The sequence below is a fragment of the Eptesicus fuscus genome, chromosome 11 (genome assembly GCF_027574615.1).
Source record: "Eptesicus fuscus isolate TK198812 chromosome 11, DD_ASM_mEF_20220401, whole genome shotgun sequence".
NCBI classification, from domain to species: domain Eukaryota; kingdom Metazoa; phylum Chordata; class Mammalia; order Chiroptera; family Vespertilionidae; genus Eptesicus; species Eptesicus fuscus.
The window spans coordinates 17823778-17851495 of NC_072483.1; the positions used below are offsets into that span (position 1 = coordinate 17823778).

Genomic DNA, 27718 nt, shown 5'->3' on the forward strand with positions numbered 1-27718 from the left:
CCAGGCATATGCCCTGACCAGGAGTCAAATCATTGTCCTTTGGTGCACAGCATGATGCCCAAACAACTGAGCCACACCAGCCAGGGCTATAGTTTTCTTTTTCTGTGTTATCCTTGCAAGGTTTTGGTATCAGGCTTATGTTGGCCTCATAAAACGTGTTAGGAAATATTACCTCTTCTTAATATTTTGGAAGTGTTTGAGAAGAACAGTTATCAAATTTTCTTTGACTACTTGGTAGAATTTACCAGTGAAGCCATCTAGTCCTGGACTTTTATTTTTGGGGAGATTTTTGATAGCTTTTATAATTTCCTCAGTACTGATGGCTCTATGTAGATTTTCCAATTCTTCATGATTCATTCTAGGGAGATCATATATTTCTAGGAACCTATCCATTTCTTTAGGTTATTGAATTTGGTGGCATATAGTCTTTCATAGTATTCTAGTATGATCTATTGTATATCTGTAGTATCTGTGGTAATTGGTCTTTCATTTCTGTTTGTTTGTTTTTTGTTTTTTTGTCTATATGAGTCTTTTCTCTTTTTCCTTTAGTGAGTCTAGCCAGAGTTTGTCAATTTTATCAGTCTTTTTTTTTTAAAAAAAAACAGCTCTTTATTGCATTAAATTTTTGTATAGTTATTTTGTTCTCTATTTCATTCAATTCTACTCTAATTTTTATTCTTTCTTCTGCTGACTTTGGGTTGTTTTTGTTCTTTTTCTAGTTCTTTGAGATATAATGTTAGGTTGTTTACTTGGGATTTCTCATGTTTCTTGAGATCGGCCTTAATATAAACTTCCCTTTTATTACTGCTTTCGCTGCATCCCAGAAGTTTTGATAAGTCTATTGTCATTCTTGTTTGTCTCTCTGTATTTTTTCATCTCACCTTTTATTTCTTCTTTGGCCCAGTCATTTTTTAGTAGTATATTGTTTATACTTATGGGTTTCTTTTTTTTTAAAATATATTTTATTGATTTTTTTTTTTTTACAGAGAGGAAGGGAGAGGGATAGAGAGAAACATCGATGAGAGTTTAGAAACATCAATCAGCTGCCTCCTGCACACCCCCTAATGGGGTACATGCCCTTGACTGGAATCGAACCTGGGACCCTTCAGGCCGCAGGCCAACGCTCTATCTATCCACTAAGCCAAACCGGTTAGGGCCTTATGGGTTTCTTTACTGCCTTTTTGCAGTTGATTTCGAATTTCAAAACATGTGGTCAGAGAATATTCTTGGTGTGATTTTAATCTGAAATTTGTTGAGGCTGGTTTTGTGACAAAACATATGGTCTATCCTTGAGAATGTTCCTCATGCACTAGAGAAGAATGTATAATCTGATGTTCTGGGACGGTGGTCGGCAAACTCATTAGTCAACAGAGCCAAATATCAACAGTACAACGATTGAAATTTCTTTTGAGAGCCAAATTTTTTAAACTTAAACTTCTTCTAACACCACTTCTTCAAAATAAACTTGCCCAGGCCATGGTATTTTGTGGAAGAGCCACACTCAAGGGGCCAAAGAGCCACATGTGGCTCGCGAGCCACAGTTTGCCGACCACTGTTCTGGGATGAGAGGCTCTGTAAATATCATTTATGTCCATTTGGTGTAGAGTTTAATTTAAAGCCAATACTTCTTTATTGATTTTCTGTTTGTATGATCTGTCTAGAGCTGTCACTGGAGTATTAAGGTCCTAACTATGATTGTGTTTTTGTCTGTTTTTCCCTTCAATTCTGTTAGTAGTTGCTTTATTTATTTTGCTGCTCCCTGATTGAGTGCATATATATTAAGAAGCATTATGTCACCCTGGCCGGCGTAGCTCAGTGGTTGAGCATCACCCTATAAATCAGGAGGTCATGGTTTGATTCCCGGTCAAGACACATGCCTGAATTGCGGGATTGATCACCAGTATGGGGCGTGCAGGAGGCAGCCAATCAATGATTCTCTCTTATCATTGATGTTTTATCTCTCTCTCGCTCTCCCTTCCTCTCCGAAATCAATTTAAAAAAAATTTTTTTAAGTATTATGTCTTCTTGATATAGTAATCATTATTATAAAATGTCCATCTTTGTCTCTTGTTACCTTTGTTTTCTTGAAATCTGTTTTATTGGGTGTAAGTATGGCTACACCTGCTTTTCTTGAATGGTATTTACTTGGAGAATCATTTTTCACCTTTCACTTTGAGTCTTACTTTGTCTTTGCAGCTTAGATGTGTCTCCTGAAGGCAGCATATTGTTGGGTTTTGTTTTTTGATCCAGTCTGCTACTCTGCCTCTTCTTTCTGTTTCCTCTTTTTGTAAGCTACTAGTATGTGTGTCAGTTTTAAGTTTTTTTGTGTGTTGTTATCATTAGGTTTTATGAAAACTAAAGTTTCATGTTTACAGTAGTCCTTTTTCTTGTGAATGCATCTGATCTCTATCCTCCTTTGCAAATTCATACCTTTACCTCTTCATACCTTTATGTTTTTGTTGTCCTAAGTTATCCCTGTTTATGCTATTACATTTTTTAGTGGTCTTACGTACAGTTTTGTGACCTTTTGTTCTTTGTTTCAGGTAGAATAACCCACTTGATTATTGCGTGCAATGGTGGTTTTCTGGTGGTAAATTTCCTCAGCTTCTATATGTCTGGAAAAGCCTTTATTCCTCCTTCATATTTAAAGGATAATTTGGCTGACTATATTATTATTGGCTGTAATTTCTCTCTTTCAATAGTTTGAATATTTGGTTCCATTCTCTTCTGGCTTGTAGAGTTTCTGCTAAAAAGTCCAATGGTAAGATAATAGGCTTTCCTTTCTAGGTTTCTTCTCCTTTTCCCTGGCTGCCTTGAGAATTATTTCATATATATGCTTTTTTTTTTTATTGACTTCAGAGAGAAAGAGAGAGATAGAAACACCAATGATGACAGAGAATCATTGATTGGCTGCTTCCTGCATGCACCTTTCTGGGGATCAATCCCGCAGCCCAGGCATGTGCCCTTGACAGGAATCGACCCCGGGACTCTATAGTCCTAGGGCCGAGGCTTTATCCACTGAGCCAAACCGGCTAGGGCGAGGATTGTTTCTTTGTCATTAATTTTTTTTTTAATCCTTACCCTAGGACAGTGGTCGGCAAACTCATTAGTCAACAGAGCCAAATATCAATAGTACAATGATTGAAATTTCTTTTGAGAGCCAAATTTTTTAAACTTAAACTCCTTCTAGCACCACTTCTTCAAAATAGACTCGCCACACTCAAGGGGCCGCGGTTTGCCGACCACTGCCCTAGGACATGGTGGTGGTGGTTATTATTATTATTATTATTATTATTATTATTGACTTTTAGAGAGAGAAAGGGAGAGAAAGAAAGAGAAACATCAATATGAGAGAGAAACATGAATCAGTTGTCTCCCATACATGCCCCAACTGGGGATCAAACCCACAACCTTTTAGTGTATAGGATGACACTCCAACCAACTGAGCCACCTGTTGAGGGCTCTTTGTCATTAATTTTTGACAATTTTAAGACAATGTGCTTTGGAAAAGGCCTTTTTGTATTGAGGTCACTAGGTGGTCTGTGCTTCTTGGATTCGAGGATCTAGCTCTTTCCTGTTTGAATTGGCTCTCCATTTCCTCCTCCCTCTTCTTCTGGTATGCCTATTATTCTTATACTAGGGGCCCGGTGCACAAAGATTCGTGTACAGGGGTTAGGTCCCTCAGCCCAACCTGCACCTTCTCCAGTCCGGGAGTTTCTGTCTGTCTTTGCAATCATATGTGCAAATTGTTTGAGACCCCAACCCAGTTTGGTTTGGTGCTCACAGAATAATAGAGGTCCTTTTTTCCTTTGCTCCATTGGTGGAGATTTCCTGCAGGATATCTTCCCTTTAATTTTTCCTCGACATTGTGACTTTACTTATGTCTCTCACCTTTGCTTTCCTTCCATCCCCCACCTGCAACAGTAACTTGCTCCAGGCTCACTTTGCTCTTGTGTCTAGGAGATCCCACAACGCATCTGCCACCAGAAATATAATTCCCAGTATTCCAGGTGCTCCCCATGCTCTGGGCTTCCGCTTCCTGGCTTCCGGTCCAGGGGCTGCCACCAGAACTATGATTCCCAGAATTCCTGGTGCTCCCCATGCTCTTGGTTTCCACTTCCGGTCCAGGGGCTGCACAAATGAAAAGGACTGCGAACTACAGCCGCCCCCAGGCCGGGCTGACAGGACTGGACACTACAGTGGCGTCCCCGGGACCCCGGCCGCTCGGCGCTGGCACGTGCACCTGCTGGCCACAGGCTCGAAGCAGGCGGGGTCCCGGGAACACCCACCCTGCCCCCGGCTGCTCGGCGCATGTGCGCTGCCCACGGGCCCGTCATCTTTGTCAGGTTAATTTGCATATTCACTCCTCATTGGCTGTGGGCATTGTGGAGGTACAGTCAATTTACATATTTGTCTATTAGTATAGATTGCTCTTTCTAATAGAGTCAGATAGTTCTCATAGGGTTCTTTCATTTCCTTGTATGCGCAAGTCTCTCTTCACTTTGCATCACTTCTAGATTTCTATCTTCAATATCACTGATCCTTTTCTCCATCTGGTCCACTCTATTTCCTATGCTTGCTAGTTTAATCTTGATCTCTTCTCTTTCTTAAATATATTTTTATTGATTTTAAAGAGAAAGGGAGAGGGAGAGAGGCAGAAACATCAATGATGAGAGAGAATCACCGGTTGGCCTCCTCTCTCACACTCCTCACTGGGGATCAAGTCCATAACCCGGGCATGTTCCCTGACTGGTTCATAGCTCAATGCTCAACTGCTGAGCCACACCAGCAGGCTAATTTTGATCTCTTTTATAGAGTTTTTCATCTCCAGAATTTCTATTTGGTTCTTTTTAAATGTTTTAATCTCTTTGGTAAAGTACTAATTTTGTTCTTTGATTTGTTTTCTGAGCACATTAAATTGCCCCTCTACATATATTCTCCCATTTCATTGACTGTTTTCAGAACTACCAAATTGAATTCTCTGTCATTTATATCACATATTTACATGTCTTTAAGTTTGTTTTCTGGATATTTTTCTTTTCTTTTTTTCCTGAGTTGCCTTTTTACCTTGGTTTTTCACAGTATTTGACAGATTTCATCTCTGTCTTGGCATCTATGTGTGAGTGGTGCTTTTCTAGCAGATTAATACGAAAAGGTCTTCTCTTCTTCTCTGGTAGGTGACACTGAGTCAGTGTTTTTTTCATTGTTTTTATCGTTTTTATTTATTTCAGGAAGAGAGAGAGAGCGCGCTCCAGCCAAACACATCTGTTCTTTCACCCATTCATGCATTCATTGGTTGATTCTTATATGTGCCCATACTAGGGATCAAACACACAACCCTGGCGTATCACGATGACCCTCTAACCAGTGAGGCTGCCTGGCCAGGGTTGAATCACAAGATTATTTGAGCTCTGTGAAATCTCAGTGCTGTCCCCTGAAGCCCTTGGTGTAGCCTCGATGCGTGGAGGTTGGGTCTCTGGAGAAAGTGACCAGCTTATTTGTTGTTTTGCCCTCCCAGTAATGGTGACCTCAGACCTTTCCAGGGTCCCCTCTCCATGCCCCGATCCAGGACCAGTTGCAGGGAAAAAGTGAATCTGTAGTACAAGTTATTGGGTTTGCAGGTAATGTGCTCCGTATCTGGACACCAAGTGCAAAAAGAGGCTCTGGGGGGCAGCAGGGCTCTATGGATTTGTTTCTCTGCCTAGAATGCCGATGGCCTGAAAACTGCAGCTACTCTCCCATGCACCTGCACTTGCTCTCCCATGTACCTGTAGGAATGTCCACCTAATCTCTTTGCTCCTCCTGGCTGAAGGGAGTGCCATGCATAACCCCTTCAGCCTCCCTTCTCCAGGCTGAGCCCCACCATGAGCTCCTGGCTGTAGGGCTACATCCTTGGCTTGTCTCAGCCCTTCTGCCTTCTCAGCCTCCCCTTTTGTTCCCACTTGCCCACCTTTACATGTTTCAGTGCATAGATCTTTCAGGCGTGCTTTATGTTGAGCAGAAACCTTGTTGAGTTATAGCTGTTCCAATTGGAATTTCAAGTGGATCTCTCACACCACCATTCCTCTGATGTCACTCTATGTGTTTCTGTTAAAAGACACCTTTCCATATGCAACATCTTCCCACTTGTCACTGCCAATGCTGCTCTCCAAATGCAACACCTTCCCTTATGCATAAGAGCCTATTTCTATAATCATTATATATCTCTTAAGATTTTAATATATATTATTTTTATTTCATTCTCTTAAGAATATGCTTTTCTCTATTTAATCAGCAAGCATAAATATTGAGTGCTTGGCTATCTGATAACTGATATGAGTGTTTTGAGGGGTTTTGTTTGTAAATTTAACCTCACCCTTAAAAAACACATCATATTTCAGGATTTTTTAAAGGCATATGAAAACCATGAGTGATCAATTAGAACAATTTTATATTATGCTAGAGGCCCAAGGCCCAGTGCACGAATTCATGCACAGATGGGGTCCGCCCAGCCCACCCCAATGGGGGCCCATCGGGCCGGGCTGGCAGGGGGGAGGGACCACAAGCAGTTGGCAGGCCGGCCTTGACCCTGATTGGGGTGTTGGGGGCCATTTGGGGGCATGGCCAGCCGGGAGAGGGACCGCAGATGGTTAGCAGCCAGCCCTGCCCCCGATCGGGGTGTTGGGGGCCGATCGGGGCCTGGACAGACGGGGTGCGGGGGGCAATCGAGGCTCGGATCAGACTGGTTGGCTGCCGCAGTGCACATCATAGCCACCAGTCGTTCTGGTCATTCCGGTCATTCTGCCGTTCCAGTTTCTGGGCTTTTATATATAGATAGATTAACTATAGAGTTTTAAGAGATGTGAAATAAGACAATGAATAAAATTATGAGTTTAAAGAAGATATTTTCTTTTAAAGCACTTGGCATTCTTATTTTTAACAACTTCACTATTTAAGATCATGTTCCTGTGTATTTATGTTGCTTCTGAATGAAGTACTAATATTATTTTTCTATTTTCACAATCTTTAAAATCTAGAACTTCTGTTTCATTCTCACTGTTCTTTCACTTGTAAACTGTTTTGGTTCTCCACCAATATTCTTTACTACCTCATCTACTTTTCATTCCATATACCATTTCCAGCCCCTCCTGACTGTGCACTGTCCCTCAAGTATATTATTCATTTTTTTACTTTTTCCAGACTTCTTTCTTTTTCTTTTAAGTCTAAGCCCAAATGTCACCACCTCTTATCAGTCAGGATTAATTTATCCCTCATATTTTTATAAGAGCCTATTTATTCTGCTACCCTGTACAGTATCATGGCTAAGAATATCTAATCGAAAAGATAGGCACCATGTCTTACTCATCTTTATATCACCCCCCAGACACACCCTGGGCTCACAGCATTCTTTATACAACCATCTGTAACAAATGCCTAGGTGCTGGAGTCAAATGTTTTAGATGTCATGTTATGTTTTCACATTTTCAAAATGTGCATGATGTTTGTGTGGAGATGTGTGTGTATGTGTGTGTGTGTGTCTCTATCTCTATTAGTAGCCATGGATATTAATGGAGATTCAGTAGCATTCAGGAATCTGAAATACCACGGGAAATTCACTGATGCAAATTTCATAGTATAGAGTCCTAGTGACTCTACATTATACCACTATGATATGAAATCAACAGCTATTGAAAGCTTTCTGAGTCAGACTTTCTTTTAATAAGAGAATTTTAGGTAGAAGGCTTCCAAGGTGAATCTCCAAAAATTAATAAAATGTTTTTTCACTTAAAAGTATTTTATTGAGCCCTAGCCAGTTTGGCTCAGTGGATAGAGCATTGGCCTGCAGACTGAAGGGTCCCAGGTTCGATTCCGGTCAAGGGCACATGCCTGGGTTGCGGGTTCGATCCCCAGTAGGGGGGTGCAAGAGGCTGCCCATCAATGATTCTCATCATTGATAATTCTATCTCTTGCTCCCTCTTTCTTTCTCTTTGAAATCAATAAAAATATATGTTCTAAAGGGGGAAAAAGTATTTTATTGAAATACCCATAATTTTAAAAGTTTTCACATGGAATTTTTAAAATAACCAATTAACTCTTAATTATTTAGTTTTAAGTTTACAAGAAGCAGAGCTTTTGGGGGACATTAGAAAATTTAGAGAAAGGAAATCAGAAGCACATTTGCACATAAATCGGGTTTTGTTTTGTTTTGTTTTGTTTTGTTTTTTTCAAAGTTGCATCCTTAACTGAATATATTGTGAATAAACTACAAAAGTAAGTTGAAAATTACTTGAAGTTTTTTAGGGGGATTTCTTAGTCAAGGTATTTTAAGTCAGATTGTATTACACTAAATACTGCCAAGCGTCCACATTTTTCTTTTAAATTTTAGTGGGCTATAATTCTGACAAGTCCATTATAAGTAGTTAGTCTATAAAGATCTAAGCCCAAATTCTTTTTTGTCAGCAACATTTTGTGTGTGTGTGTGTGTAAAGTTTTACATATGTCTCCTTTTTCCCCCTGATTGACACCCCCCACCCCCAGCCATTTCCACCCTGGGCAAGCCCTCACCACCCCCCACCGCCCCCAGTGTCTGTGTCCATTGGTTATGCTAATATGCATGCATACGAGTCCTTTGGTTCCAAATTCTTTTTTTGTTTTGTTTTTGTTCATCCTCACCTGAGGGTGTTTTTTTCTCTTTTCTTTTTTTTTTTTTTTTTTTTTAGTATATTTTTATTGATTTCTGAGAGGACAGGAGAGGGAGAGAGAGATAAAAACATCAGTGATGAGAAAGAATCATTGATTGGTAGAGAGAGTGGAAGAGAGGAGGAGAGACAGAGAAAAACATTGATGTGAGACACATTGATTCCTTGCCTCCCACACACTCCCTGACTGGGGCTGGGGCCTGCAACCAATGTATGTGCCCTTGACCAGAATCAAACCTGCAACCCTTCAGTTCCAGGCTGAGGTTCTAACCCCTGAGCAAAACCAGTTTCAGCTAGTCCTAAATTCTAATGCTGCAATATATGCATGCCTCTGTGGGCGGGGGGGGGGGGGAGGGAAGGGGGGTCTTGTGTTTAGAGGTGGCATTTCCAACACAAGAAAACATATTCACGTCTCATTTTCACTCCTGCCCTTTATTTCCCTAGGTGTGGAAGTGTGTCAGTATATTTTTTTACAGTGTTTTGGTATTTAGGGTATTAATTTAAAATACTTGTCATTTGATAAACTGAAAATAGGGTTGAATATTAAGTATACTAAAGAACAAGAAAGAAATTTCTTCTGCTTGTCCTTTATCTGCCTACAAGTTTAAGTATTATATGATTCACAGGGGGTAAGGTTTAAGAAACAGTATATTGTCAATCACTTATTACAGATAAGGATTAGAATTTACATTTCTTTTACAAAGTTAGATTGGTGAATAGTCATTTGAATTATGGTCATAAAGCACTGTTGCCATAGAAATATGAAAGGATTCACTATAACTGGATTTTTACTTTGTTGTTCTTAATATGTTGCTTAGTTACCAGGTATACTTTATATTTTTAGGGAAGGTTACTGCTAGATTTTATTTAGTTATTTAATCATTGAGCAGAATCATCAAGGCTTCTGGGGAACTATAGTCATGCTGTTGTCTACAGTCATTACCTGAGGAGGGGTCTTTGCCATTTCTGTTGCTGTAGGGATTAACAAGGATGAAAATGTAAACTGATATTTATAAGATAGCAAAATATATTAGTGGTATCAGAGAAATATTTCAGTGACCTTCAGTTATGGAAGTGTTTATAGGCAATGTCATAGTTTGGTTCATCTTTGTAGACATTTTTAAATACCCTTAAACTAGAAGATTAGTTATTTACTTTTATCTGGTTTCTTTTTCTTTTTTTTTTTAATATATTCTTATTGATTTCAGGGAGGAAGGGAGAGGTAGAGAGAGATAGAAACATCAATGATGAGAGAGAATCATTGATTGGCTGCCGCCTGCATGCCCCACACTGGGGATCGAACCTGCAACCAGAGCATGTGCCCTGGCCAGGAATCAATCTGTGACTTCCTGGTTCATAGGTCAACGTTCAACCACTGAGCTATGCCAGCTGGGCCTTTTTTTTAAACCAGGATTTGTTGTAGCTTTTAATAATGTATATAAGCCTTAAACTAATTGGTTTACATAAGGAATCCTCTTAGGTTCAGGAGACAAAATATAATTCATATTCACTACTCAAAACTTATTTCAGATTCTTATTTAAATAACTGAAAATTTCAGTTGATAAAAGTAAATTTATAGTCTTAACTGACTACTTCAATTACCAAAAGAGCTTTCAGAATAGGGAAGAATTGTCCTTTTTTCTTTGATTTGTGACTTCTGGCAGATTAGTCTCATTGAGCATCTGTTTCTCTGTCTGGTGACCTTAATACAATAAAGAAATAATATTTTAAAAAATTGCTAAATGACTCCATTTTCCTTGTGCCCTTGACACATTCCTAATATAAAGATTTATATCTTAGTGTGATTTAAAAAACAAACAAACATATAAGCATTCTGTAAAAATGGCCCCCTTTCCCCTTTTTTTGGCCTCCAGAAATGCCAGTCTCATGGGCATGCAGCTACACGGGGCCCCATGGTTAAGGCAATGTTCTATTACCAATACAAAATCCTCAATAATTTTTTTAGCAAGGTGTCCTACATTTGTTTTTTTGGTTTTGTTTGTTGATTTTGCACTGGCCCCACAAATTATGTAGCTACTCCTGGTCCCCAGAAACTAGTTGTGATAACATTTTACTACATACTAAATAGTAATTGTCTGTGTAATCCAAGTCTATAACCCTATAAACTTCCACAACTACAAAGGGAATCTTTGTACACAAATTTTATTAGAATGTATTGTAAGGGAGAGAAAAAAATGTAGCTGACTTGGGTTACCTCATAGTAAACCTTTTCAATATTAGCTCTCATAATAGAAGGTTTTTTGAAATTTGTTGTTTAGAACAAAATTCTATCATTTTAGAACACAAATCACTTGCTTAAAGTACAAAAACACCCTACTAGATCAAATAAATTCAAAGCAGGATTTAACTAGTTGTGTCATTACAGGTTATCAAGTTATGCCCAACCAGCAGCAAAACTACCAAGGAATAGTTGGAATTCAGCAACCCCAGAGTCAGAGCCTGGTTGGTGGCCAACCCAACAGCATAGGAAATCAGATTCAAGGAGTGGTCATCCCCTACCCTTCAGTGCCATCATATCAGGTACGTTATCACTCACCTCCTTTGGGTAGAGGTGATTTTGAATAAATAAAATGCATAGCTATGATGCATTGTCTCTCTTCTTTTAATATGGGATTAAAAGGTTACCAATGTTCTATAATACATAACTTTATAGTCTTAAGAGTTTTATTAGTCATAGCAGTTTTGTTTTATCATTTTATTGCTTTATTCATTCGCTTCATTAATTTTTAGGGAAAAAATATTGAGCTACTTTGATATTGACAAGTAAGTTTTGCCTGGCATTAACTGTGTTTCTGACTACCTAAGTATATAAGCAAGTATCTTACCCTATAATTCAGCCTCTTAAGGAAAGTGGAATGGGAGGGAAAATAGCAATGGAAGTAGGTATTTGAAATAGTGAAATGGAATACAGGCTATCAGTGCTTATAGAATAGAGGAGATTGTACAGTTGCCCATGCTGGAACTGATTATTTCCCCCACCTCAATCCCAAAAGAAATTACATCTATTAAAAATGACATGGATTTTAATTTATAGTTCTAAAGTAGAAATACCGATTGTTTCATGAATAAGTCATATTTTTTATTATTGTAATGTGCCACATTTTCAGATATGTGTTTTACCTCCCTTCATCTTTTTGGAATGACTTTGCAAGTGGGTTTGTTTTATTACCTCACTAGAGGCCTGGTGCACGGATTCGTGCACTGGTGGGGTCTCTTAGCCTGTCCTGTGCCCTCCCATAATCCGGGACCCCTGGGGGGATGTCGGATTGCCAGTTTTGGCCCAGTCCGCGGATCAGGCCGAAACTGGCAGTCCGACATCCCCTGAGGCATGTAGTAGTGCGCAAAGTGGCAGATGGCCAGGCACCACACCACTCCCACTCATCCTGGCCCCACTATGCCTGCCACCACTGCCGCTCAGTAGTGCGCTGCCACAGAGGCAAGAGAGGCTTACACTGCCGCAGCGGCACTCACCAGCCATGAGCTGGTATCTGGTGCCCGTCAGTCACCTGAGCGGCACTTCCGCTGTGGGAGTGCACTGACCACCAGGGGCAGCTCCTGCATTGAGCATCTGCCCCCTGTGGTCAGAGCATGTCATAGCAACCGGTCATTCAGTCACTTAGGCTTTTATATATAGAGATGGTTTTCCGTAACTGAGTCTAATGTTAAGAAATCCAAAGATCATTTTCATTCATCTCCCCAAGGTAAAAATCTAGTTGAAAAAATAAATGTACATGTATGTTATCTAAACATAATTAAATTTGTGATAGTATTCAGACTGGTAACTGAATGAATCATGAAGATTAGGGACTTAATAAGAAGTATTCTGGGAAGATATAAACCTTAAATTATCTCTTAAAATAACAGGCATAAATTGGTTAGGAAGACATTCTGGGGATAGGGAAGTATATGAGCAAAGGTGCTAGTATATTCCATTTAATTCCAGAAAGTCAAAATTGAAATTAAAATGTAAAATGTGGAATTATCAAGGATGTCTAGTCTTGAAGCCCCCTAATTATAGAAGGCAATAAAGGAAAAAAAGAAAAAAAATACATTCTGAAACTAGATATTTTTAAAGTCTATTTTTATTGATTTTAGCGAGAGAGAGAAACATTGATGTGAGAAATATCAATCAGTTGCCTCTTGCACGTACCCCAACTGGATTCAAACCTGCAGCCTGTGCATGTATCCTGATCCAGAATCAAACAGGCAACCTTTTGGTACACAGGATGATGCTCACCCAACTGAGCCACACCAGCCAGAACATGACAGTAAATTTTGCATCTTTCTTTTCTCATGTTTTGCATGCTTTTTATTTTGTATCCTCCATGCATGAGCCTAGGTTCATCAGACTGCCCATCCCCTACTTTCTTCATAGCTAGACAGTCTACAGGATCAGTACCAAGGAACTCTCCCTTCTTAAGAACCCTGGTCATGCTACCTAATCCAGTACATTGAGCATCTATTAGACAAGATGCCCAGGCACTGCATAAATAAGATTTACTCTTGGCCTTAGTGGCTCACAGTCTAGTGTAAGAAATATAATTTTTATTTGTTTTTATTTTTTGTTAATCCTCACCCAAGGAAATTTTTTTCCATTGGTATTTAGAGAAGGTGGAAAGGAGAGGTAGAGACAGAGAGAGAGAGAAGAGAAACACTGATGTGAGAGAGACATCGATTGGTTGCCTTCCACACAATCCCAACCTAAGCCAGGGATTGAGGCTGCAACCCTTCACTCCATGGGCTGATTCTCTAACCATTGAACCAAACTGGACAGGGCAAGGAATGTAATTTTTAAATAAAATATAACCTTGTTGGTGTAGTTTTAAAAATGGAGCTAGATATTAAAAATGCTTCAAAGCTAAGACAGTTATTTCTATAGCATACATTTTTATAAGCTATAAATTATTTTCCCATGACATTTCATGTAATCCTCACACTGGGTGAATGATTATGGGAACTGTTATACTCTGATGAGCAATGAATGACAGCCTCTTTATACTTCCTCCTACATTTGGTAGATAAGCTGGATGGTGATAAACTGTTGCCTAAAAAATAAGCCAGAAAAGTCATCTGTCCTCAGTAGAGTGTATTCTGTAGCTGTACATTCTCAAGTACTGTTCCCTCTCTCTTTTAGTACTTCAATTTTCTTTGTTACCACTAGCTGTAGCAAGCATGTCAAACTCACAGCTGGCGGGCCGCACGCCTCATTTAAGTTTGCTATGCTTGAGCTATAGATTCTATAGTTTAAATCATGTAGATTGAGCTGTGTCATTCTTCCTAAATCTGCCCTGTATATGTATTAACTTAGTTACAACCAGAAATAATACTATATAATAAAGATGTAATATGCAAATGGCTGTTACACCATGAAGCGTAATGATGGACTGCGTAATGACCAGATCATGGATCAGCAGGAGGGTGGGGCAGTGAGCTACAAGTGGGCGGTGGAGAGCTACAGGAGGGGGCAGGGCAGCAAGCTATGAGGGGAGGGCGGGGGCGGAGGGAGCTACAGAAGGGCGGGGCAGCAGGCAGAGAGCTATAGGAGGGCGGCAGTGAGCTACTGGCTACAAGCGGGCAGCGGAGAGCTACAGGAGGGGGCAGGGCAGCAAGCTATGAGGGGGGATGGGGGGAACTGCAGGAGGGCCAGGCAGCAGGTGGAGAGCTACTGGAGGGTGGCAGCAAGCTACTGATGAGCTATTGGCGCACGGATTCGTGTGCAGGGCTACTAGTCTATATAATAAAAGCCTAAGCGACCTTTACAGCGGAACGACCAGAACAACCGGTCGCTATGATGCGCACTGACCACCAAGGGGCACATGCTCAATGCAGGAGCTGCCCCCTGGTGGTCAGTGTGCTCTCACAGCTGGCGAGCTCAGCTGTGATGGTGGGAGCCTCTCCCGTCTCTGCTAAGGAGCAGCGAGCCAAGCAGTAAGGAGCAGTGAGCAGGTAGGCGGTAAGGAGTGAGGAGTCCCAGACTGCGAGAGGGCGCACCACCCAAGTGCATGAATTTTGGGCACTGGGCCTCTAGTTATCTCAAAATGTTCACACTGCCTCCATAGACAAAAAGACTGAAATAATATTGTGTTACACTGACTTGGATATATCACACTAGTAACTTTCTCATTACAGTGGTTGAGCCAAATTGAAAGTAATTAAGAGATTACTGTCTATTTTGAGAGGACCATTTACGTTTCAGAAACATGCTGTATAGGCCAGACTTAGAAGTTAATCATGAACTTAAAAATCACGGGGCGCAAGTATAGAGAACAGCACAAACTGAGGCTCTGAGCCAGGGGGCATGGATTCAAATCCTGACTTCCCTACTTACTAGCTATACAATCTTGGACAAGTTACTTACCCTCTACTTCCCCATCTATAAAACAAGGATGATAAAAGTATCTTATTAGGGTTGTTAGAAAGATTTGATGTGCCCAGCCAATGTGGCTCAGTGTTTGAGTGAACCAAGAGATCACAGTTCGATTCTAGTTCAGGGCACATACCCAGGTTGCAGGCTTGATCCCCAGAAGGGGATGTGCAGGAGGGAGCCAATCAATGTTTCTCTATCAATATTGCCATCTCTATCCCTCTCCCTTCCTCTCTCTCTAAAAATCAATAAAAACAAGGGGAGACATAGTAATACTTTCAACAATAAAGAATTTAAATTTAAAAATAAAATAAGTAGAAATTTTAAAAAAGAAAGATCCACTGTTCACCAAATGCCTACTGTGCTAGAACCTGTAAATGGATATTGTAATAAAGATAATACCTCCTGTGAGATGAAGGTGGCATCCTTTTTTTTTTTTTTTTCCCCCAGATAAGTGACTGGGATCTCAGAATAGTAAAGCTGTTTGCCCAATGTCACATAGATAGCAAAGTGATGAAGCTGGTGGTATCACATCCAGATTTGTTAAGCTTCAAGGCTCATACTCCTTCTGATCCACAGGGTATCTCACTGATGCCCTGAGTTTTATTCAGTTGTACTTGAAGTGAACTGTTACTCTTTCTATTTCAAATGGTCATCCTTATTTGGAAATAGCTTATTTTTTAAAATAACTTTTACTTAGGGGCATGAGTCTTACCTTTCTTTTTTTAAAATCTAATGCATCTAGCCTACTGTACAATTGATAAATGCTACTGAAAAACAATAGCTGGGGGGAAAAAAGAAATAAAGTGGTAGTGTTATGGCTAACTTATCAGGACAGCCTGTTGACAGTTTTAGCTTATTCCTTAATTAGTCATACAGTAAAACCTCGATATAACGGATTAATTCGGGCAACGGGGTGTCCGTTAAAGCTGAAAGCCCATTATATAATAAAATAGGTTTTCCAAATGTATATGTTAAAAAATTGACAAGTTAATTTACCTGTTTTATGTAAACACATTTGTTTAATTAAAATTAAGTATGTATGAAAAGTTTAATTTCACAGAGAAGTTTTCTATTTATATTACTGTAATTTAAAATTTCTACTGAGTAGGTGTAGTAAATGTATGCATTCACCAGTCACCTTGAATGAAAAAATGCACACGGCTGGGGGTGTGACTTAGCTAAGTGTACATTGGAACATCAGCCAGCATGCATTAAAACTACTGCAGAAAGTCATGCCAGGCGACAACAGAACCAATTACCCCGAGTGATGTGGTGTGATCACATGCTAGTCATTACCTGAACATTGTTTACGAATATTGTTTACGAGCAGTGTTACTTTTGGATATAAATATGTAGACTATAGTTGTAGATATATAATGTTTATATCGGCAAAATTACTACAGTGCTTTTCCCAACATATGGCCTATTCGCTAAAATTTGTTAAAAATAATAGTGAATTAATAACACACAAAAATGTTAATTTAATTATGAGCAAATCTTGGTTAAGGCCATTTTTAAATTAACAGGGTATTAATTTCCAGATATAACATATGGATCAGAAATTTTGTTCCTTAAATTGAAGTTTATAAATCAAGGTCCACAAAATCAAGAGTTTATTGTACTTGAAAAGTTTATGAAGGCTAGAGACATTAACATTTGCAAGAGTTTGAAGAACTTGTTCCCTTTAAATTGTCTTTCAAATTTTAGGTTTCACTGCCTCAAGGTTCTCAAGGAATTGCCCATCAGACTTATCAACAGCCTGTTATTTTCCCTAATCAATCTAATCAAGGATCTATGCCCACAACAGGAATTCCAGTTTACTATAGTGTCATTCCACCTGGCCAACAAAATAATTTAAGGTGAGTATGACTAAGAAAACTAATCCTATAGCTTCTCATTTTTTATCATGATTTTAGTCTGTTGCTAATTTTAAAGTTGCCTCAGGACATTACCTGAGATCATTCTCTAATGTAGAATAAAAAAAAACTATGATACACAATGAGGGGAAAAGGAGACATATGTAATACTTTAAACAATAAAGAATTTAAAATAATAAATAAATAAATAAATAAATAAATAAATAAATAAATAAACTTTTTTTTTAAAAAGAATAACTATGATACAATCTATTTTTCTAATATTTCTTTTAGTCTCCTTTTACTTACCCATGTGGAATAAAATAGTTGGACATAGACCTTGGAGTTTAGAGCATTTGTTTGTCAATATTTAAGGGTTTTTATAGGAATTTGTTGAGAATATGTTTCTTTTACAAAACATCAGCAGCAAAATATACTGAAATTTTTCAGACTCTGGGAAGCTCATTTTTTATCAGTAAGGGGAGGGAGGTATATAAGAGAAGCAAATGATAGTAACTCTGCATTAAAGCAAGTCATGAATTATTCCATTAGCTACTTCAGCTTGGAAGAATAGAAGCTTCTCTGATAAACTTAATGTGTTAAAAATAGTAATTTTCCTTTGAATTGGGTACCTGTAGTTTTTGTTCAGAGTGTATTACAGTCCTTCAGTTATTCTCAGGACATCCCTGTGGGGTTGTCAGAGGGGCCTCAGTGCTCTTATAAGAAGGGGTCTTTAGTTATAATTGCTAATAAGAGGTTGCCACCCAGTTATGGTTACTGGTGGTATTTATGGGTAAAGAGGGGATTGACATACTTGCTTCAGTGAATCTGCTTGGGAAATGGGACTTGGCTCTCATTTTATGTGTTGTGAAACACACACACACACCCCATCCCCCGAGGAATTCGCATGGCTCTGTGGCTGCCACAGGTTAAAGAGGCCTGGCCCAGAGTAGAAGCTTAGTAAATCCATACTAAATTAAAACACTTCTTTAATGACAAAGGCCAACTTGCACATAATTAATTCTCATTTATGTACCATATTATTGGCCTTAATATTATTTTGTTTCTGTAACTCTATATACTTTTTAAATTTTTTATTAAAAATTTTTATCACTGAATTATGCTTGTTGACACAGTGAAGCAATCAATATAAAGATGTGTAAAAGGAAAGCTAACTCTCATGTTCCCACTCTGGTCACCAGTACTCACAAGCTGTTATGCATTCTGTTTGTATTGGCCTGCTCAAACATATGTGCATATAAATACATATTTATATGTATTGGAATTGGTTGATAGGTTCTAGTGAAATAGACATTATCTTGCATTTTTCCCTTATTAATATATCATGAAATCAGATAAATAAGTATTAGTCTAAAACATTCTGTTATGGTTTTGTTATAGTCTTTTTTCCCCATCCAATTTCTTTACAAACATAATTTTACATAAATGAGATCTTGTCATACAGGCAGTTTTTTGTTGTTCTACTTGGATCATTTCCCACACACACACAGTCTGGGTAACCCATGTTTCTGTTCTGGTCTGTGTCCTTTTTCACTTTTCTCTTTGCACCTAATTATATACTAACATAGATGTGGGTATGAAAACATGAGCAAAATTAATTGGCACAAGCACATGAAATGGAGTTTATAATTTTACATATAAATTAGACAAACTTTTTTTTTTTTAAACTGTTCTTTTTTTTTTTTTTTTTAAATATATTTTATTGATTTTTTACAGAGAGGAAGAGAGAGGGATAGAGAGTTAGAAACATCAATGAGAGAGAATCAGCGATCAGCTGCCTCTTGCACACCCCCTACTGGGGATGTGCCCACAACCAAGGTACATGCTCTTGACCGGAATTGAACCTGGGACCTTTCAGTCCGCAGGCCGACGCTCTATCCACTGAGCCAAACCGGTTTTGGCGACAAACTTTTTTTTTTTTTAATTGACCTGAGAGAGGAAGGAAGAGGGAGAGAGAGAGAGAAACATTAATGATGAGAGAATCACTGATCAGCCACCTCCATGCACACCCCCACTGGGGATCGAGCCCACAACCTGGGAAATGTGCCCTTGTCCGGAATCAAACATGGGATCCCTCAATCCACAGGCCAACACTCTATGCATTGAGCCAAACCGACTAGGGCTAAAACTTTTTTTAATGTGGTTGTTTGTATTTATGTATATGGTATCTATATCCTATCTAATAAAGAGGGAATATGCTAATTGACCCTCACGCCATCGCAAAGATGACGGCGCCCACAGCCAATAATGCTAATTGACTGCCATGTCCTCAAAGATGGCAGCCCCCACAGCCACAAGATGGCGGCACCCAGTCCTCTCAGCCCCACCGGGGTCCCCAGCCGCCCAGGGCCGGCCCGAGGCACAGGCAAGCCTCGGATGGCGGCTGCCCAGCCACCTGAGGCTCAGGTAACCAGGGCCACCTGAGGCTTACGCTACCAGCAGTAGCAGCAGCAGAGGTGTGATGGGGCATTGTCTTCCCCTGATCACCAGGTTGCCTAACGCCCCTGAGGGCTCCTGGACTGTGAGAGGGGGCAGGCCAGGCTGAGGGACCCCCCCTCCAGTGCATAAATTTTCATGCACCAGGCCTCTAGTCTATATATATAAAAGGCTAAGCAACAGTCCAGCCAACTGACCGGCTGGTAGGTAGGATGCGCACTGACCACCAGAGGGCAGACGCTCAACACAGGAGCTGCCGAGCGACAGCAACTTTGCAGAGTGCCCTCTTTCTTGCACTCTGGGATCCCTCGGGGGATGTCGGAGAGCCGGTTTCAGTCTGATCCCTGCAGGCCAGGCCAAGGGGTCCCACCTGCCGGAGGGACCCCCGCTCATTCCACAGACAGCGTTGGAGCCACAGCGCAGCTGGCTGGGGAGGGACTGCGGGAGGTTGGCTCCAGAGGGAGGTTGGCTCCAGGGTATGTCGGCCCTTCTCACCCAGTTCCACCCTGCCAGCCACCTTCTAATTAATTTCTTTTCAATGTGCACAAATCCATGCACCGGGCCACTAGTTTGTATATAATGAGAGAGTTTAATCCATTTATGATTAGTATTTAGTAATTTAGTATTACAACTAATACAGTAGATTTTTCTTCTGCCAGCTTATGTTTGTTTATTTTACCACACTGTACTTATAACTGCATGCCTGGTTGATTGTAGTGCCATTTTATCAGAAGCCCAAATCTATGACATATTCCTTGAGGCTCTTCATCATGGAATCTCACTCATCTGATAACATCAGGGCAAGAGATGGTCTAATTAGCTACTTTTTTTGGATCATTGAATCTTGTGCCATTAGGCATTAGTTATCATGATATGGTTATTAAGAACACAGCTTTGAAATCTAAACAAAACCTGACTTCAAGCCTGTGCAACTTTAGGCAACTTAGACTTTTTGCACTTTGGTTGTCTTGTTTATAAAATAGGGAAAATACTTCACAAGATTGGTGTGAGGGATTACATGTCTATACTTTGTGTATGGAAATTCCGTATTCTAAAATAGATACTTGCCTGTATTCTTAAGTAGAGCACACTAAAAATAGTTAAACTATTTGTTGCTGATTCGGAGCCACAGTCTTGAGCATCAGTGATTATATTGTGTCCCCGCAGTATTTTGAAGCATATAAGGAATATTTTCACTTATAGATGCTCTTTGATTTATGATGGGGTTAAGTTCTGATAAACCCATCCTAAGTAGAAAATATTTTTAATACATCTAACCTACATAATAGCTTAGCCAGCTTACCTTACATCATAGCTTAGCCAGCCTACCTTAAACATGCTCAGAATACTCACATTAATCTACAGTTGGGCAAAATCATCTAACAGTGAATACACTATAGAGTGTCAGTTATTAACCCTTGTGATCATATGCCTGACTGGAGCACAGTCACTGCTGCTGCCCAGCATCAAAGAGTGTATTGTGCCCGGCTGGTGTTGTTGCTCAGTGGTTGAGCTTCAACCCATGAGCTGGAAGGTCCCTGGTCCAATTCTGCTCAGGGCACATGCCCGGGTTGTGAGCTCAGCCCTCGGTGGGGGATGTGCAGGAGGCCCAGGCCCAGACCAGGGCTGCGTATTGAACCCGCAAAGCAGGTACTGCACTTGACCAAGAATCAATCATGTGACCCTTTGGTGCATAAGCCGATGCTCTAACTGCTTAGCCACACCGGCCAGGGCCTCTCCAGTTTTTTATTTTCCCTCTGTGTTCTTCAGCTTACATAATTACTACTAACTCAAGATAGATGATTTCTATGTCTTTATTAATATTTTCTAATTGTTTTTTTTTAATATATTTTATTGATTTTTTTACAGAGAGGAAGAGAGGGGGATAGAGAGTTAGAAACATCAATGAGAGAAAAACATCGATCAGCTGCCTCCTGCACACCCCCTACTGGGGATGTGCCCTCAACCAATGTACATGCCCTTGGCCGGAATCGAACCTGGGACCTTTCAGTCCACAGACTGGGTTATTTTAGTGACATCTATTTAATTCCCCCTTTCACTCCCCGCTCCCTCACCTCCAGGGTTCAGCCTCTGATGCTGTTCTCAAGCAGGGAAAGCTTTGGGTATTCTCATAGTAATCCTGGGGTGACAGTGGTTTTGGCAGGACTCTGTTCCTTTCTTCCTTGACAACACCCAACTGTTAAACTCCACTAACTGCCAGCTCCTTACTCTGCTGTTTTCAACAATGCCTGATAAGTTGCTCTACAAAATATTCCAATTAAAATATGGCTCCTGTGAAGGAGAAATTTCTAGGGTCAGTGTTTGATTTTTATTCTGATCTCAGGAAGGCTCTGTCCAGCTCTCTTTTTACCTGGTTTCCTCCTTCAAACCAGCAGGCCTAAGTTTAGCCTGAATCCTGAATCACCTCACAGTTGTCTACTACAATCTGTGCTATTCTTTTTTTTTTTTAGATTAGTAATTTTTTTTTAATTTATTTTAGAGAGAGGAAGGGAGAGGGATGGAGAGATGGAAACATCAATGAGAGAGAAACATCGATTGGCTGCCTCTTACATGCCCCCCACCAGGGATCAAGCCAAAACCCAGGCATGTGCCCTGACCAGGAATCGAACCAGGGACCTTTTGGTTCATGTGTCAATACTCAATCACTGAGCCACACCACCCAGGCCAGCCTGTGCTATTCTTGAAATTACCCTAAGCTTGAACTTCTTCCCTCTCTGTTTCAATTGAAGTCAGTTCTTTTGAGAAGACATTAGGTGCTATCTGTTTTATGGCCTGTTTTCTCCCCAGAAAAATTCTGGAGCTGGGGATGTGGACATTGGTAAGCTTCTCTCCAAGTGGCAATGTCCTTTATGATCTGAGCACTTGAAAAGTGAGGGACCACAGCCTAGGGTCCTAAGCTTGCCTTTCCTGACATGGAATCACCACTTCAAGAGCTGGGGCAAAAGTGATCATGCCTTGCCCTGGCTGGTGTGGCTCAGTGGCAAAGCGTTGGCCTGCACGCTGAAGGGTCTTTGGTTAGATTCCCGGTCAAGGGCACGTACCTGGGTTGCAGGTTCATTCCCCTGTTGGGACACATATATATAGGAGGCAACCAATCGATGTGTTTCTCTCTCTCTCTCTCTCTCTCTCTCTCTCTCTCTCTCTCTCTCTCTCCCTCTTCCTCTTCCTCTTCCTCTTCCCTCATTCCTCCCTTTCACTCTCTCTAAAAATCAATGGAAAAAAATATCCTCAAGTGAAGATTAACAACAACCAAAAAGTGATCAGGCCAGGGCCCCAGTATTCTCAGTATGTCATATCTCAGTATGTCAATAGACCTTCTGTTTCAAAGTGGGGGTTAGGGGGGAAGGAGTTTCCATCTATCAACTTCAACAACAGGTACCTGGAGGCAGGAGGACAAAACTGACATATTGCTTCTCCTAGGAAGAAAGCCCTTCGTGTGCTGTGGGAGAGGGAGCTCTGTGTTCCTGACTACAAGTTCTCTGGAGTAGACTTTGTACGTTAATGAATCTGGGCAAGGAACAGAGGAAGCATCTTGATTCAAATATAAGACCCACGTTTCTAATCATGTTTTTAAAGGTGTTCTTATTTGCTGTTCATCCTGTGGTCCATTTCCAGCGACTTTAAGTAGTTGCATTTTTATAGTTTTCACCAGTTTCAGTGGGGTGCAGGTTAACAGAACTCATGCTGTCATACCAGAAGTCATTTTGTAATAGCTGAATTTTTAATTTAAAAAAAATGAAATTATAGTATTGTGGCATTCTGTCTTTTGAAATTATACATAAAAGATTTGGCGAAACTGTTTGGGGAATTGGATCTCTGTTCTTAGTTGTATAAGCAGTGTCCTCATTGCCAAGGCATTTTTATGGCCTCACTCAGGAGGCAACTTAATAAGTAGCAAAATTATTTCCAAAAGAGCAGCTTAGGATCAGCTGTACTGGGGAGATGTTTTCCACCACTTCAGTGTACTACTGAAGTTATATATCCAGCAGGCCCACTGACACAACTGCTTTTGATGTTAACTGGTTCATTCTACTGTGTCGGTCAGAATATGGCCCCTCTCAAAATCCAGCATTCTCCGAGGAGCACGAGGGATAACATTGTGGTTGAATGTGTTTAATAGCTGCCCTGCCCTTGCTAGTCTGGTTAGTGGTTAGAGCATTGTCCCTCACACCAAAGGGTCCCAGGTTCTATTCCTGGTCAAGGGCATTTACCTGGGTTTCAGATTTAATCCCCTCACCCCCCGTCATGGTGCCTATGGGAGGCAACCAGTTGATGTGTCTTTCTCACATTCTCTCTTTCCCTCTCCTTCTCCCTCATTCCCTTCCCTACCTCCTTTTCATTCTCTAAAAAAAAAAAAAAAATCAATGGAAAAAAGTATCCTCAGGTAAGGATTAACCTTTTGCACTCGGATGTCGAGTGTGACTCGACACGGTTAGCATCGGTAGCAGCTCTTTTTATACTCTTTGAATGTATCAATAATTTGAAATATAAAAAAATCCAAATAAATAAGTTTGTATGAAAAGAAACTCCAGTTTTTTATTCTACTGCCGCGCTTTGTAAAATCTGGGGTATTTAAAAAATTAAATCCAGAGTAGAATAAAGGAATCGAGAAAAAAGCAAGCGAGTGCAACGGGTTAAAAAATAATAGCTGCCTTTACAGTTCTCAAGCCAAATGCATCTTTTATGTAAAATATGTAGTATAGACCCTTGGGTCTCACACAAGCACTTAACAAAGTTCATTTTTAGGGAAAATGTGAACTCTTACTGCAGGTAATTCTGCATTCTACCTATCCTCCTATATAATAAAGAGGTAATATGCAAATTGACCATCACTCCAACACACAAGCTGGCCAGCAGGGGAGGGCAGTTGGGGGCAACCAGGCCTGCAGGTATTGAACCCGAGACCCTTTGGTGTGCAGGGTGATGCTCTAACCACTGAGCAACACCAGCCAGGGCCTTAAAGTGAGAGTGGTATTTAAAAGCTGACTCCTATGCTTTTTTTTTCTCTAATGTGTTATATTTCTGCCTATGTAGAAGGCAAATTAGATCATTGAAAATAGGTATTTAAGAGATTTAAGAGGGCTGCTTATTGTCAAGTATGTGTGCCTTAAAGTGTCTTTTTCTTTATTGGGGGAGATTAGTAGTCTTAGAACTCAGTTTTGTAATTCACTTACCTAATCTAAGGGATAATCAATACCAAAACCCACTAGACTGGTAAACTGAAATAACAATTTTTAATTTAGTGATATGGGACATATCTCAGTGACTTGGGGCTTCTGGTTCCTATTCTTGGTGGCCTCCTATCACCAATGTGTCTCATAACTTGATTAGGCCATTAGAATGTGTTTAGTGAACAAAATCAGGGTGTGAAGCACTACATGGCCCCAGGGTACATTTACCCCAGTTAGAACCAAAAAATCCTTTCAGCTTTTGGCAAAATTTTCTATTTTCCTTAGTAATGCCACATTTCCTAGTACAAATTGTCAAGCTGCTGTATTATTTCCACAGGCAGCAAGTACTCCCATAAACACAATCCAATCATAATTAACATTAATTTCAGAAAGTACTATTTTTATATTTTGTCATATGGTCCAAACTTATTTTTTATGAAATCTTTCCTTTACACTTTTTTCTTTTTCCCTTTTATTGAACCATACTGAGTTACTGCCACTAAAAAACAATAAAACTTTAATTCTTACTAACTGAAGAATTGTCACCTGAATTAGAGAATCATTTCATAGCATTTTATTGTGGACATTTTTAAATATTTATAATGAGCGTGTACTCTACGTACTCATCACTTAGCTTCTACAGTTATTAACTAATGATTAATCTCTTTTCATCTAAACTTCTATTTCATCCTCCTCCCATATTCTTTTGAAAAAAATCCAGATTTCATATAATTTCATTCATGAGTATTTCAGTATAAGTATCCCTAAAATGTGTGGTTTTTAAAAATATTTATTGTTTTTAGGTAGGGGGAGCAGAGGGAGAGAAGCATCACTTTGTTTTTCCATTTATTCATGCATTCATTGGTTGATTCTTGTATGTACTCTGACCCAGATTGAAGCCCCAACCTTGGTGTATTGGGATGACGCTCTAACCAACTGAGCTACCTGGCCAGGGCTAATGAAAGGTTTTTTAAAAACTCACATAATTATAATACTGTTTCACATCTTTAAAAATTTAACAGTTGGTTACTTAATTATATCAAATACCCAGTTGATATTGATATTTCCAACTGACCCATAAATATTGCTTGTGTTTTTACACATTTGTCTTGTAGAGTGTCCCAACGTCAGGATTTTCCTAATTTTGTCATCATGGTGTGTTTTTTGTTTTGTTTTGCTTTGTTTTGTTTTAAATGTATTTTATTGATTTTTTACAGAGAGGAAGGGAGAGGGATAGAGAGTTAGAAACATCGATGAGAGAGAAACATCAATCAGCTGCCTCCTGCACACCTCCCACTGGGGATGTGCCCGCAACCAAGGTACATGCCCTTGACCGGAATCGAACCCGGGACCTTTCAGTCCGCAGGCCGACGCTCTATCCACTGAGCCAAACCGGTTAGGGCATGGTGTTTTTTAATATGTCTCCCGGTATTCTCTATAATTCAGTAGTTGGATCTAATGTGATAATTGTAATTCATTACACGAAATGTAAGTTTAAAAAGCTTGTAAAGCTAGGTTCAGAAATAATACTATGTAAAGAAAGTTTATTTAAATGAAGAAAAAAGAGTGGTAAATAATAGGGTTTATATTACAATTAAGGTTTCTGATTACTCGAGAATTCTCAGAAAGAATTAATAGTATCTATGATTTGAAACTGTTTTCCTGAAAGAATTTGCTAAAAAAAAAGAAAACTTTAAAGATTTACTATGACAAATTGCATATTAGACTCTAAAAGACTTATTGTTGACAAATATGGCAATAACTTCATAGTTTTATGCTAACCACCTTTTTTGTTTTTGTCAGTATTTAGGTTAGCGTATGTCAGAATCACGTTCTCAGATAGTACATTTTTAAACAATACAGTATTTTTTCTGAGTCTCGTCATTGTCAAACTGCATATTCTGTTTTCTGAAATACAGCTTAGTGCCGAAACCCGTTTGGCTCAGTGGATAGAGCGTCGGCCTGCGGACTCAAGGGTCCCGGGTTCGATTCCGGTCAAGGGCATGTACCTTGGTTGCGGGCACATCCCCAGTAGGGGGTGTGCAGGAGGCAGCTGATCAATGTTTCTCTCTCATCGATGTTTCTAACTCTCTATCCCTCTCTCTTCCTCTCTGTAAAAAATCAATAAAATATATTTTAAAAAATAAAAATAAAATAAATAAAATAAAATACAGCTTAGTGAGATCCAAAAAAATTACCTATTTTATGAAGTTAGTTATTTCTAAGTAATTATTAGAACAATACAAAAGGCATATTTAGAATAATTTGTAAAGGAATAAGAGCAGTGGAATTAGTTGTTTTTTCCTGGTTTCAAAAATTGGTATTATTACAATAAACATGATAATTATCTAAAAGATAATTATCCAAAAGATAATTATTTTTTTAAATTTTATTTTATTGTTTAAAGTATTACAAATAGTAGTACACATGTCTCCCTTTTTTTCCCATTGACCTTCCCCCGGCCTCCCCTACGTCCCCGGTACATGCCCTCACCACCCCCCCAAAAATAATTATTTATAACTCACAGAGAAAAGAGTTGCATTTGACTTTTACTGCTAATCAATTTGAAGAATAATTTCATTTAAGAAATTTGTAGGACTGTTTGTTCCAAGCACCTTTACAGTCATCTCCGTCTCATTGTGCTGTGCTTTTGTGTTTGTTTTATTTTTTCCCCCTTAGCTCATCAGTAGGTTACTTACAACATCCAGGATCAGAACAAGTACAGTTTCCTCGAACTACTTCACCCTGCAATTCCCAGCAGCTTCAAAACCACCAGTGTGCAGGTATGAACAGATAATTGAACAAAAGAATGATGGTTTTTCATTTGAGGAAAAATTAAGTTCCTTAGGCACTTATTTTTTTTTTTTCAATTTGATAAATCTTTATTGTTCAGATTATTACAATTGTTCCTCTTTTTTCCCCCCATAGTTCCCCTCCACCTGCTTCCCACCCCACCCTCTGCCCTTAACCCCCCCCCACTGTCCTCATTCATAGGTGTACGATTTTTGTCCAGTCTCTTCCCGCACCCCCCGCACTCCTTTCCCCCCGAGAATTGTCAGTCCACTCCCTTTCTATGCCCCTGATTCTATTATATTTACCAGTTTATTCTGTTCATCAGATTTTTTATTCACTTGATTTTTAGATTC

General features: G+C 39.7%; 1 protein-coding gene across 4 annotated transcripts in view; it reads left to right on the forward strand.

Moving 5' to 3' along the window:
• The window catches only part of R3HDM1 (R3H domain containing 1), a 196589-nt gene that overhangs the window by 149316 nt on the left and 19555 nt on the right, over positions 1-27718 (forward strand). For all 4 annotated transcript variants that reach the window (XM_054722824.1, XM_054722821.1, XM_054722822.1 and 1 more), the window contains 3 exons: positions 11066-11220; positions 16775-16926; positions 27252-27355. In XM_054722824.1, the coding sequence (XP_054578799.1) occupies positions 11066-11220; positions 16775-16926; positions 27252-27355 (411 nt within the window). The remainder of the gene's footprint in view (positions 1-11065; positions 11221-16774; positions 16927-27251; positions 27356-27718) is intronic.